Source organism: Prosopis cineraria, unplaced genomic scaffold (assembly GCF_029017545.1).
Source record: "Prosopis cineraria cultivar Desert tree isolate PC_DT_omini unplaced genomic scaffold, ASM2901754v1 PC1, whole genome shotgun sequence".
Lineage (NCBI taxonomy): Eukaryota > Viridiplantae > Streptophyta > Magnoliopsida > Fabales > Fabaceae > Prosopis > Prosopis cineraria.
This window is the reverse complement of record NW_026555332.1, coordinates 1,855,278-1,869,757: the sequence shown is the minus strand read 5'-3', so window position 1 is coordinate 1,869,757 and position 14,480 is coordinate 1,855,278. Positions and strand designations below refer to the sequence as shown.

The window sequence follows — 14,480 nt, the reverse complement described above, 5'->3', positions numbered from 1 at the left end:
TTTCACACAGGAAGCTGGCAATTTTGCCTGCAAGCTGAAATGGTAAAAATGACAAGCTTATTTATCTCCAAGAAAACGGCCTTACCCTGCTTGATGACTACAGAAACATAGATAAAACAACACAAACTGAAAATTTGGAAAGAACAAATAATGATGCCATGGGGCGGTGGGCACCCGAGAATGGGCAACCTAGTGAACATGTTTCAAGTAATAGAGTCTGTAAACGAAATGTGATCAGGAAGTGGCCAACCATGGGAATACTACCGACAAAATCACTTGGGAAGGCCATTTTCACTGTCGAGAAGAGCCTGACTTTCATCAGAAAGCAAAATAGGTCCTCTTCCTGGTCTTGTACAGATGAAGTAACTGACATCTCCCTTGTATTTTTGACATGGAATATCATCCTTAATTTCAGGAGGCGGCGCCAAATCTCCTACGTCCTTTGTCCCTTTTAGCCCAGCATCTTGTAAAATTGACTTATCACCAATGACGTAACTGCATGAAGAACGTTTTCCAGGGTGAAGAAGACATCTCATGATTGGCATCAATCAAAGTTCAGTTTGCATGCAGCCTGCAAAACTTTGACAGGAAATACCTGTTAAGGTCATCTGAATTTGGGGGAAAGTAGTAGAGCAGCCTCTGAATTAAAAGGGCAGCAGCTTGCCTATTTCGTGCAATTAGGACTGCATTTGGCCCCGCATCAAATGTATAAGCTACCTGGGAGTGAAAGCCGGTCAAAACATTAGATTAAAAAAAAAAAAAAAAGCTTGAATATATTATATGGAACCTACTTGTTTGTGTCTTTGCGTGTGATATAAATACATGAACGCCAGGAAGTAAAGCATGTAAGCAGGCTACTTAAATATGTTTATACATAAATTGCACATGAAGATGTGATGACACAGGAAACTGAATTATGGGGGAAAAAATGAAGAGGAAATACTTGAGAACTGGATGGAAGAGAGAAAATAGGTTTATTCAAGCTCCAAGTATAACTTGATCCACCTGTGCTTCACGCCATGTTCACTTTTTTGGCAAGTATTGACAATCAATGGGGAGCAAGCACGTCAAGTGCCACAAGACTGAAGATAGGGAAAGTTCCCTCTTTCATTGCCTTTCGGTAAAGTAACAAAAGCTAGCAGGTTATTAAGCATGCAAGTCAAGGATTATTAAGATGTTACTTTGCTTTGGGGCAAACAAAAAGGGAATAACTGCGGATTTAGTTGATAATTGTTAAAAATTGAAAAAGACAAGATTTCAATCTCCCACTTCAAAATCAGCCTATGGCTTCTTTTGAAGCTTAGTAGCTAAAGCGTACTTGCATCTTAAAGGGGTAGGTGGATTTGGAACACTAAGAGGGAGCAGACCATTCATCTGGCCATTTTCCTGGCTTGGATTCAACCTCCTACCTTGGACATTCTTCAGTTTGTAAGCAAGACACAGAGCGGACTACTTCTCCAGGACAAGTACTTTTACAATATAAAAGGATGTAAAGCAATTTGTACCTTCATATTGCCAAAGCATGGTGCGGAAAATATTTCAATGAGGTTTTTTTCAGTAATCTATAATAATAATGTCATAATATACATCTCATTTTATCTCTAAAGCAAGAGGTTCAGTAGTTGTGTTCTAGTTTGTTAATATATTAAAGATTTCATTTTTCCCTACAAATGACGTTTTGAGTGGTACATCACGTTATTAAAATCTTGAGTCTTTGCGGATTATACCACCTAAACATGAAATTTACAAACAGGAAGTCTATAATATTTTAGCATAACTGTAATTCAAAATTTTTCAAGAAAGCGTATAACAAACCTGGGGCATTTCCTCTGAACGGTTCCACTTTTCAACAATGCTAATAATCCTGAAGTGTAATTTAATCATCAATAATAAATTTTAAGAAACCAAACTTACGCTACACTTGGTGAACAAAAAGATATAATAAAACAAACCATATATCAGCATTATTGAACTTACCTGTGTGATGTATCATTCATGTAAAATATTGGTGGACATGTATCCAGGCAGACTGCATGAAACTGGTTACTATCGGCACAGGTCAATTGGGCAAAAGATGCAAAATCACGATTTCTAATGGCTTCTTCCATTTGCAGTATGCGCTTTGGCACTATTTCCTATTTCAGCTCAAATGACAAATATAAAAAAATTATCCATACTAAAATACCATGGGACAGCTGTTTATATAATTAAAGCCAAAGGAACAGGCGCCGCAAGCACCGGTGCACATTAAGCTTCCTGCGTTACTCTAACTTTATTCTAACTTGAAACTGATGGAACAACTGTAGCTCATAGCTTTCATTACTAACAGTAGGAAGTTGCTTAAAATTGAGAATTTATATGTGAAAGATATGTTTTTGAATAACTCATACATATGATACTGGAGTTTTAGAAACCAAGGAGAATCTCATTGCTATAGAAATATAAAAACTGGTATGCCTGCCTCTAGTGCAAAGAAAAACTGGGGTATCATGGTTGATGAAAAATTCATACTATGTTAGGAAGTGACTTACTTTTGCTCTATGTTGTAAAAGCAGACTAGTTTGGACACTCTCACGCATTCCTGAGGTGCTACTAGTTTCCTTCTGCCGCGAACTAACCTAGAAGCCAACAACAAAATATCAGAAAAAGGGTACAGGGCTTGATACAGGATATGCTCATAGTTTCCAGTTCAACATGAAGTTCTTATGACAAGAGAAATAACACAGTTCAAACATTTCAAAAAATCTAAGTACAGCCCAAGTCCTCCGTTATTCAATATTTGAAGATAACCAAATAATACAGCCCATGATGTTCTTAACACCTTGAAGAAGATGTAGAGCAGAAAGTGTTACAAGGAAGACAGAAGATGGCATATTTGTTTTCAAAATATACGATTGCCCTGTTGGAACTCTAGGTGGGGGTGTGAGAGAGAGATTAGGCTAGTGATTGGAAATATAAATAAGAGTGAGTGGGGCAAAGTTTAAAATTAATGAAAAGAAAAAAAATATATATAACTAAATAATTTATTAAAACAAAATAGAATCTATAAAATAAAGCTCAGAAGGGAAAAATAGAAACTGGACAGCTCAAGCTAGAGGCTCCACTTTAAGAAAATACCAGAACAGTGCATTTTTGCCAAAAGAAATTAACAGTGCCCGCCCAGTATTAAATTCATCTATTCAATTAGGTAATGCTTGGGATTTCTTTTGGATGGAACGGAATGGCTAAAAGCATTATATCATTATTTGAAAGAATTTTTAAAAATGATTGGAATAGCTCAAGATGGCCTCCCAAGCCATCCTCAACTATTCAAAAACCCATTTTTGAGGGTCAAGGATAAAATAGCTTGAAATAAATAACATTATTACAAAATTGCCCCTTATCCTTCTCACCCCCTCCCATTCGTCGATACTTCCACCTTCCCCAACTCTAAAATAGGAAAAACATAATTTAACAACAATTCTTAAACAATGGTTAAATGAAACTGTTCCTTCTCCCAAAAAAATCCATATAAAAGAGCGTTTCATTCTATTCCACCTTGTCCTACTTCACTTTATTTCATTTCATCAATAATCATTCCTTTATATTCCATTAATGTTTGGAAGGCAAAGATAGAGGTAAGGTAAAAATATGACAATAAAAAGAGAAGCTGATAGAATTTATAAAATAAAAATGGTTTGAGGTAAAATATTTTTTTTGTAATCGAATGGCTTAAAAAGAATAAGTAACTGACAAATTCAAAGTGGCTTTTTAAAATAGCTCAATATTAAAATCTTAAACGATATCAAAGATGGACCTATGAGTTATATCATGGGCAAATGCCCCCACAAGGCAAGAGGAAATTACAAATAGTGGCCCTAAAAATTTCATTTGCCCCTTCTAAAAAGTTTCAATTGCCCCTCCAAAAAGGAATTATAACCTATGATTTTGGAGATGGACAAAGCAATTATATTTTCATAAATACCTTTATAAAATATTTAGAATGGAGAGAATAATAATTTAGAAAATAACACACATATAACATTTTAGTTTTATATTACCCATGCATATCAAGGTTTAGATGATAGAAGTACCCATATTTAAAAATCAAATTCTCTTTATTTTAATTACTTTTATATCTTTTATTATTATCATTTACTTTAATATATTATATATCAAGTAACTTATTTTCAAGGGTAAAAAAACAAATTGGCCTCTAAACTATAGGGTCCAAGAGCATCAAGAACCCTAAACTCATTTTTTAAGCAATATTTTTCTTCAACTTTTGCAAGCAGTGCAATCTAGGCCCTACCATCAACAAAAGTTAAATTTGAGTGTTAGTTGACTAAAAATGATAAAAAAAGACCTCGAAAATTACAAAAAATGACCAATAAAATTTTCTTGATTTTTTTCTAGATTTTTTGGGTTCTTGTCTGTAATTTTTGAGTCCTTTACTATACTTTTTTATCCTTTTTGTAATCTTGAAGGTCTTTTTTTTGTCATTTTCTGATCAACTAACAGTCAAAATTAACTTTTGTTAATGATAGGAGTTAGATTGCACTATTTTCAAAAGTTTAAAAAAACAGTGCACCAAAAATGAGTTTATAATCCTAAACGCTCTTGGACCAATAGTTTAAAGACCAATTTGCTCTTTTACCCTATTTTTTAATTTAAAAAATTAGCATTTGACATTATAATTTTAAATTGATACTAGTTAGGAAAATTAGAAAGTGTCGTGTAAATATAAAAAAAGGAGCCACAGAAGTATTAAAATTGAATTTTGCTTTGATATAAAAGATAAAAATGGAAGTATTTCATTTAAAGAACAGTGGGACCCACAGAAAAGGTTAAAAATGGGCATTTACTGTTGTAGGCGCTGTTCATTTCACTGCAGAATGAATAGTGCCACCATATTGTGCTTTTATATATATATATAAGATGAAAAATAAAATAGGCACATACCACAGCAATAACGATAATAATATCATCCCAGTGCTTTTCATCAGTAAGTTGAACTGCAAGACTATCACTTCCATTCTCCTCCTTCAAATGTTAAAAGAATAAGAATCACAAATTGAGTCGTCAAATGACGGTCCATATTATATTTTAAAAAAAAAAAAAAAAAAACCTGCAGCGATCATAAAGGAGAAAAAAAAGCTTACTTTTCCCATTATCCACTTGACAAATCCACCATATAAGCTGCGGCATGCACTACCTGAGCCTTGCCTACATGCAACAACAATTTCCCAAACTGCAATTAAATATTTATCTAAATGCTAGATTTTCCGACAATGTTTCTAATAACTTGCAAATCTAAAATCGTTGACACAAGAAAGACCTTGCAATAGCAGATAGCTGGCTTTGATCTTCTTTGAGATTCATAAGCTTTGCAAGTGCAAAAACTGCATAGAATAAGGCATTTGCATCACTATGACATCCCATGATAAATATTTAGTCTAATACTAATGCACCAAGATCATTTGCTCACAGTGGCAATTTGTATAGTTAGATCAATCATTCAAATCAAGTTAGAGTTACTTACAAAACATATAGTTCAGCCCTAACTCTATCTATTTAACAATCATGTCAAAATGGTCAACCCTAATGACAAGACAATAAGCCCATTCAGAATTCCGAAGCTCCTTCTAAGGTAAAATTCCTTCTTTGGACCACAATTTTTAATTGGATGAAAACTAATGACATGTTGCAGATTTGATTCCTCCATATGGCTCTTCCCACAACATACCCGTGAGGATTCAAGTCAGAAGATTTACCCACTTATTCCTTCATCAGCAAGCAGTAAATGACCTTTGGAATAAGCATTTTGGAATTTGCGGAGAAAACTCAAGAGTGTGCTAGTTCTTTAGTTCAGTCTCCCCAAATTCACTTTGTAGGATTTGGAAAGATTAATGATAACAAAACTTTGTGGCCGTGTGCGGTTTATGAGACCTTATGGTTTTTCTGGTCAAGAGGCACGCTCATATGTTCAAAAATGTTTTGAATTTTGAACATCTTAATCAAAATTTCCACAATGAACATTATGACTTGTTTAGATCATATTTATACTACTAAACAAATCCAACAATTCAAATACGATTCAATGGATTGATCCATGCAACTTGTGAAACACTCTGTACAAGGTTGAATGAGATCTTGTTTGAATCTGGAACCTGAATGAAGACATTTCTGTATACAAGCCAAAGCCACTAATGAAAGCCACTTTACTGCCACAACTTTTGCATGAAAGAAAGCCAATTCATATTTAAAAAATAAAATAAAGAGAATGAGTTTACCAAGACAGGCAAAGCCAGCAGCAGAAGAGGCCAGTCCAGCTGCAGTAGGGAAGTTGTTGTATGAAGCAATGTGTAAATGCAATTTGCCCCAGTCCTCTTTCAGGATCTTAACACCCTTTTTCTTATCCTCAACATCACAAGCACGACTGCGGATCTCCCTTAAACAGTTCTGGTACCTGCCTCCAGAAAGAGAAATCTCCTACACTAACCAGTAAAAGTGTAAAACCAAAAGCCATGAATCAACCAAATAAATATTGAAGGGGGAGAAAAGAAGTTGATTCAATACTTAATTATAGTTCTATATACCAGATTCTTGCGCACCAAAAAGTCTCCCTTTTCTCTTCTTATAATTCTAGATAAAATTCAATGACCTTTTAATTCTCATTAAAAGAGATAGTGCAGGGCAAAGAAATTGAAATAAGCAGTTCCCATTGACTTAGACTTTTCAGGAGTATGGAAGTGACATCGAAGTGGAGAATATCGGTAAATGTCCACTATACTGATACGAGGATAATGGTTATTCGTCACAATTGTACTACAACTGCCTCAAGTGACAATCATTTCCCATTTTCTTAGTTGTATATAGAATTAAATATGATATTTAGACCCAAAAAAAGAGTCTCCTTTGATGGGGAGGGAAAAAAATGAGGATCTGCATCCATAACAAAATAAAGATGCTTACCAGCTGGAATAGGACCAACATTCTAGGTTTTTTTTTTTTTTTTTAGGGCCCGGGGGGGGGGGGAAAGTTGATGTTGTATTCAATTTGCCAGTGCCACCGAAATGAACAGAATAAATGCTTTTACAGCATGCCTTTGCATCACATCCATTGTATCCAAAAGCTACGTACTTATCAATGCTTAAAAGCACGCTTTACTCGAAGTTGCAGCCCATCATGTATGATTACTAAGTTAATCGATCAGTAAAAATCCATTTGAACAGTATAAAAAATATATTTTAACTGTGACAGTGGCACCGAAGCAGCACGGTGTTCGGGATTTAAGTTATCCTCTCAGCATAAGAGGAGGGACAGTGAAAGTTTCTTACGACAACCAGCCTGATCTAGTCCGATCCCTATATGATTATAATATGCTTAGCTCTATGCAACCAAAAATTAGCTTAAGGCGGGGAAGTTCTTCGTTCCCTCCGGCCCAGTAGATGAAAATCCCATTCATAGTATTCAAGCTTCTCCTCCGTCTGAACTTATGGAAGTGAGTAAAAGAAAAGAGCGCAGAAACGCAGCAAATATAATAAAAGCAGAAGTCCAATTTTACCTTGCCATTGAGCCACATACGATCTTGCAGGAAGCTGGGACTGACAGCAACAGTAGTAGTAGTGCAGAGATGATTGGGGTCAAGTGTAACACTGATACTGTCATTGACAGGCAAGATTAGGGTTTCATCTCTCTTTCCCCAATACTTGATGACAGCAATGTTGGTTGGAGTCTGGGCAGTGACCATTAGCACCCAATTCTGCGACTCGCCCGCCATTCCCATCTCCAAGAAAAATCCAGTAAAATTCAAGCGATACAGATATAGATACGCACTGTAGCTTTAAAATGAAAAATCCAGATGGGAGGAATCGGTGTGTTTTTGCCGGGAATATGAAATGGCTGAGAAAACGGCAGAAAAGGAGGGGGAGGAGGAAGAAGAAGAAGAGGAAGAGATGGGAACGATTGTGAGGGATCTGAATCAGAAAGGCCAAAGCAATTGAAGGGAGCGAAGTTGACTGTAGAAGTTTGAGTGTTCTTAATTTCTTATATAGCCGAAGTGATGAGGAGGACTTCACTGCTGCTGCTGGTGACTCCGCTCATCGTTAACGTTGTTCAGAGCGTTCTCGCGGAACCATTTTGGCATGCAGTGAGATTGTTCACTTTTTTTTTTTTTTTTAACAGGGAGATTGTTCACTTTTTTTATTATTTTTATTAGAGTAATTGAGGGAACTTGGCAATTAGCCCCAGAATTTTAATTCTAATGAGATTATAGATCCAAATTCATTTACTGCATAAATTATTGTCTCAATTTCTAAAAAAATCTGTCTTATGTTATTAACAAATATTAATTTTAACAGTTAATTTATTAAAAAAAAGATCTTAAAAATCATAAAAAATAAAAAATTATAATAAAAGATTCAAAAATACAAATAAGGATTGGTCATTTTTTGTAATTTTTTGAATCCATGACACTAGTGCTTTTAAAATTAAAGAAATAATTTATTCATTTACCCTTATTTAAAACTAATTATTATTATTATTATTATTATTATTATTATTATTAAATTTTCTTTTGGTAAAGATAGATAAACTTTCTTGTACATTAATGTGATGAAGTAGAATGGTTCTCTCAACAATTAAAAGGGAATAATTAATCAACCTGGATTTGATTTCAGTAAAAAGACTAATATTTCATAATTTGACTAATCAAAAATATAATGAAAATTGAAATATTAAAAATGACATTGAAATCTTTTTAAATTATATAAATGACAATCGATCCCTCAAAATACTATAATTTTAATGAAGTTTTTAGAGATTTCTGTGTCAATAAATTTTAAAATGAAAAAATTATTTTACTTTTATTAAAAATAATAAGCCTCAATTCCAACTTTTACTTAAGAAATAACAATTTTTGTTTTGTGATTTGCAAGAGTTGAACAAGAAATTATAATTTATTAAATATAATTTTTATTATTAAAAAATAAATTCTCAAAATAACAAACCCCATTCACAATTTTTTTTTCAAGAATCACAACTTTTATTTAAAAAATCACAAGAACTGAACAAAAAATCATAACTTGTCAATAAAAATAAAATAATCTATTTAATTTAAAATTTGTTAATAAAGAGGCCTTTAAGGATTTCAATAGAATTGTGATATTTTAAATGATTAACTTATCATTTATATAATTCAAGAAATTTTATTGTCATTATCCTATCTAATAATCATATGATGTCAAATGCAACCAACAACTTGACCAAAAAAAAAAAGTACAACAATCACAAAATAGGAAAACAATGAGAAAGTGATCGTCTTCCATCATCATCACTTTTTTAGGAAAAGCAGGAGATTGATCAAAAATTACAAAAAGGGAGCGATCGCATGATCTTGTTTAACTACAAAATTTACATCCTAGATTCTCAATACAAAAATTAAGAAAACAATCCACTCTTGATCGGAGATTAGTATGAAAAAATCCCTTGTGAAGATGCTGATCTCTGGATATATACATTTAGTGTCTGGCTATTGCTTAAACACAATTACTTTTAATAAAAGAATGCATATCTCTAAACAAAAGTAACATGAATAAGAATTATCAAATTATTCTAGCACTAAATAAAATTATAATTAATTCATTAATTAAACTTCTATGCGACCTTAAATAAAATAAATCAACCATTTAACATTCTAAAATTATTTTTTTAACTTGATTCTAAAAATATAATCTTTCAAAGATTAATTCTTCCTTTTCCCTTAAACTTTATAAAATTATTTTCACATTTAAATTTGTCAAGGGCTATGTCCGGCCGTATTGTTAAAAGTGGAACCCCCGTCACCAAATCAGCTGGTTGACAAGTTAACGTTGACCTGAAGAATTGTTGAAAGTGAAGTTTCATCAATAATGACAAAGCAATGGGACGTTTCATTAAGAGATTATTCACTTATAAAAAATAACACTTAAACAAAAATGACAGTTTACTCCTTTCGTCTCTGTATGTAAAAGATTTTTAAATTTTTTATTTTAAATATAATAAATTATTAACATATTTTTTTAATGAATAAATTATTATACACTTATTAAATTAAAAAAATAAATTTTTTCATTAATTTATTTAAAAAAAGATTCATTTTTATATATAATAATTAGAAATAAAATTAAAATATTAGTGTACTTTTAATTAAATAATTAATTTTTTTTAATTTATGTGTGTTTTGATTAAAAACATTTTATATATAAAGACGGAATGAATATCAAGTAAGATAAATCTAAAAGTGTTATATTTATGTAATTAAAAGAAATCAAAATTGAGTATTATTAGTTGAAGATAAGAAAAACATTAATGATAGCAAGGAAAACATAGCAAATTTAGGTAAGAGCGGTTTAGATAATTAATTGTAGAGACCAAATCACCAAACTCTGAAATTGAAGTGAGAGATGAGGAATAATAAGATTGCAAGTTACTGCGCGTGCCACACGCAGGTGTCTGTACGAGAAAACTTAATCTAAAAAATTAGAGCAAGCGCAAGGTGGAGCGCGTGCCGTTAATCTAATGGATATTTTGGCTCATACACATGCATACACATCTGGAATTATTTTAATTTCATTTGTTATGTTTTGTTTATCAAACCACATGAATATAAAATTATATTGATTTCCAAATAATTCAAATGTAAGTAAGAAAAAAATATCATAAAAGCAACCGACACAACTTTCTATTAATTAATAGAGTGTTTATTTTACTCTAAAAAATTATTTGATTTATATTTAAAATGTACTTTTGTCAAATCCAACAAATAATTGTTTCTTGCAAATAGACTTTTGGGGAGACCGAAATTCACTGAGTCTAACACAACTTTCTATCAATTAAATTATATGGTCATTGGTAGCTTGTTATATTTTAAACAAAGCAATTAATTGATTTATTGTAAATCTAGGGAAAATGGATAAATATCCAGATATAAATATTTGGGTTTAAGATCTAAGTATAATCTCAAAGGAAAGAAGATTTTAATTGAATGAAGATGAGAATGGGTTGGAGTTGGGTATTGAAAAAAAAAAAAGTTCAATAGGCACAGAAAAAGAAACAAAATATTATATTGAGTTATATTTGGTGTGATAAGAAAAACATAACCATGTTAACCGATCGATTGAACTATTAAATTGTTGAATTAGTATCTTAATTAATTTAATAAAATGATTTGTTTATGATATTATAATTTTAACTACTATGTTTATTATTAACTATTAAACCAATGTTTTAACCAATTTAATAACTAATCTAATTTTAAATATTTTGACAAATAAAAATATTGGCAATGCATTAAAATGAAAAAGATTAAATTATCCCTCATTTTCACATACATGATTGATCCATCAAGGATAAAATAGTCTTTTTTTCATTCATAATAGAATGATTAACAATTTTTTTTCAGTTATATTTAGATTTGGAGTAGGATTCAGAATCTTAGAGAGACCTGCCACCAAACATGGATGTTGTATTTTTATTTCTCCGGAATTTAAATCCTTTAAAATATATCTATGAATCTTAGCGAAGTTTTCTTTTTCTAGTATTTTTTTCATTTTATTATTTCTTATAAAATATAAAATTTTCTCTTTTGTTCTTTAAATTGTAAACTTCACATAAATTCATAGAACTCAATTTTAGAGTCCATTTCATTTCCAATGTTTTCACATGCACCAAACACAAACTTTATTATCTTATGCATGTTAATGTTATAACAAAATCTTCCTGAATTCTCCAACAGTACCTCAATGTCTGAGTTGTGCACATATTCAAAGCAAAAACGGTAACGGCTAGGTGGTTAAAAGAAAAGAGACAAATAAGTTTTTCGGTCACCAAACTTCCTTCAGGTTCTTACATCTAAGTGAATTGTATGTCAAGAATATGATAAGACTTAGCTTATAAGTTTTAACCTAACCCAAAAAAATTATAAAAAAAAGTTGAAAATGCAATTTCTTGTAATAATAAACATCTTTTAGAATGTAGAAATTAATGTCAAATAATCTATAATCTATATATATAAAGTTAATAAGAAAACATAATTTTGGTTAATATTAACTATGTTTTTATATTACAGCCACAAACTTATATGAATATCCAAGCTATTTGGACCGGAGTATGGGCCACTATTCACAAGTGTTGAACCAAGAAATCTGACCCTTCAAACATTTACGATTCCTTACTGAAACGCATTATGCAAGTCCAATATTTTTTTGGTTTTTTCATGAAGATTCTCATTTTTTTTAATCTTAATGAAAATGGTTGGTTATGAGTGCTTAAGTATAAGACATTAAATTTAAGTTAATGCAAATACAGATTTTTTAAATAAAAAAGTTATTTCCAATTGGCCCAACAATGCTTGGCTTTATCTGGGTCAATAATTCTGTATAATTACGTTCACTTCCAACAGGAAGTCCATAAAAATTGGGCTTACACTGTGCGTGCGTGCGTGCGTGCGTGCGTGTGTTTCTCTCCCTCGTTGCTTTGCATGAAGCTATTTCGAATATTTAAAGGCAGCCATAGAATTTGAAATTTATTAATTTTAAAAGCTTATTTTGGCCCCCCCAAAATTGTATTTATTCAAAGTTTGTTTATTGTGAATCCATGAAACACTGACACTTTAAATTGAAATAATTTTTTTTAATTTAAAAAATTTTAATTTTCAATATATATCTAATACTTCTAGATTATGAGTTGATACTTTAAAGCCAAAATTTTTAAAGAAATAAATTTTGTTAAAAAATGTGATATTAATTTTTTTATTACTAATATCATTTTTTGATTTACTTTTAAAGTCAAAGATTAAATTTTTCTTTTAAAAAATGAGTTTTGGATATAATAAAAAATAATATTACATTTTTAGTAGTCATGAAACATTGGGATATAATCTTTTGATGGCCAATGAGGAAAAGATATTGATACTAGGTCAAAAGGTGCAAATTTGGCACTCAAATATTTTTTTAGGAGCACTAGGTAGCATATACTATAAAGTAGTGAGAAATAAATTCTTAACTTCAAAAAATGAAGCATCCAACAATCTCTATTAATTTTCAATTGATAGACATTAATTTTCCATGTGAGGCCTACAATTTTTGACTAAAATGACATGTGGCACTTTCACCTCGACCATGAATATGCAAATCAGTCATGAGCTATTTTTCAAGGAATACTGGGTAGCCTTTACTATAAAAACTAGCCATCAAGTACTTTCCCATCAATTTTGACCAACGCTATTCATTTTAGACTTATGGGACCCACAACCAATCAATCTCTTAAATCTTCTTCTTGCCTTCATTCTCCATTTCAACTTGATAAGAAGAAGTTCAAAAATTTTTTATCTAAAAATATTCACAAGGATGATGACAATGAATTAACAGAAGAGAGGAGAAAGACAGAAAAGTTTTATTTAAATGAAGCAATTGAATCAAACTTCTTCCATGCATAGTAGCATCACAATTCAAATTGTTACTTTGTTGAAATTGCCACAAGATTTAGCAAAACCTTGGTTTCTTCCTCTTCTTCTTCTATTTCATTGGTGTCATTCTCGTGATTGTTTTCAAATAAGAACTCTTTGAGCCCTTTTTTTTCAAGTTAATATTGAAATGAAGGCAAAAAAGATTGGAGAGATGACGAGTTGTAGGTTTCATAAGTCTGAAAATAAATGATGTTTGATCAAAATTGATAGAAAAGTATTGAATGGTTCATTTTTTATAGTAGAGTGATCACTCCCGCAAGTGTATGAGATCAAAGTAATAAATTACCCGTAATATTCATGTGTCAAATTTAAATTCTATTTAATTTATTTTTTAGAGTTAATTAGAATTAATAGAAAATAAAAAATGTTTGAAGATAAATAAATTAATTAGGATATTTTTTAGTTTAACTTAGAATATAATTTTATGTTAAGATGTGTTTTTAGAAATTGGAATTTAAACAAAAAAGGTTAAGGCTTGTTAACTTAAATGTTAAGTTATAATATAATAATAGTAATCATTCAAGCATCCAAATGGCTCCATACGAAGCTTTATATGGGAGAAAGTTTCGATCCCCTCTATATTGGATGGAGCTAAGTGAGAAAATTGTGTTGGGTCTTGATTTGGTGGATCAACCACTAGGAAGATTAAGATGATTAGACAAAAGTTGCTAATGGCATAGAGTAGGCAAAAGAGCTATGCAGATAGATGAAGGTGACCGTTGCAATTTTTTTGTTGGGGAGCATGTTTTTTTTTAGGGTAACACTAATGATTGGTATTGGTAAAGCAATCAAGGCTAAGAAATTAACACTGCAGTTCATGAGTCCTTATGAAGGTATTCGAGCGATTTGGACTAGTTGCCTACCGTGTAGCCTTGCCACCACAACTTTATAGAGTTCATGATGTGTTTCACATGTCTCAATTAAAGAGGTATCACCTAGACCCATATCATATCATTGAACCAGATGAGGTTGAGTTGAGGGAGAACATGACTTA

At 31.4% G+C, this 14,480-nt stretch overlaps 1 protein-coding gene across 2 annotated transcripts; it reads right to left on the bottom strand.

The window, feature by feature from the left end:
• On the bottom strand, positions 1-8,120 carry LOC129318980 (diphosphomevalonate decarboxylase MVD2, peroxisomal). Of its 2 annotated transcripts, none has more exons than XM_054964009.1 (10): positions 7,547-8,116; positions 6,273-6,471; positions 5,318-5,381; positions 5,142-5,205; positions 4,942-5,022; positions 2,532-2,618; positions 1,978-2,135; positions 1,816-1,864; positions 596-717; positions 1-495 (listed from the first exon to the last, which is right to left on the bottom strand). In XM_054964009.1, exons 1-10 carry the CDS (start codon positions 7,766-7,768, stop codon positions 273-275), a joined length of 1,269 nt encoding a protein of 422 aa, XP_054819984.1. In that variant the 5' UTR covers positions 7,769-8,116; the 3' UTR covers positions 1-272. The 2 variants fall into 2 exon arrangements, with proteins under 2 accessions (XP_054819984.1, XP_054819991.1); XM_054964016.1 differs by having other exon boundaries at positions 433-571; positions 665-717; positions 7,547-8,120.
• Positions 8,121-14,480: the final 6,360 nt, after the last annotated feature.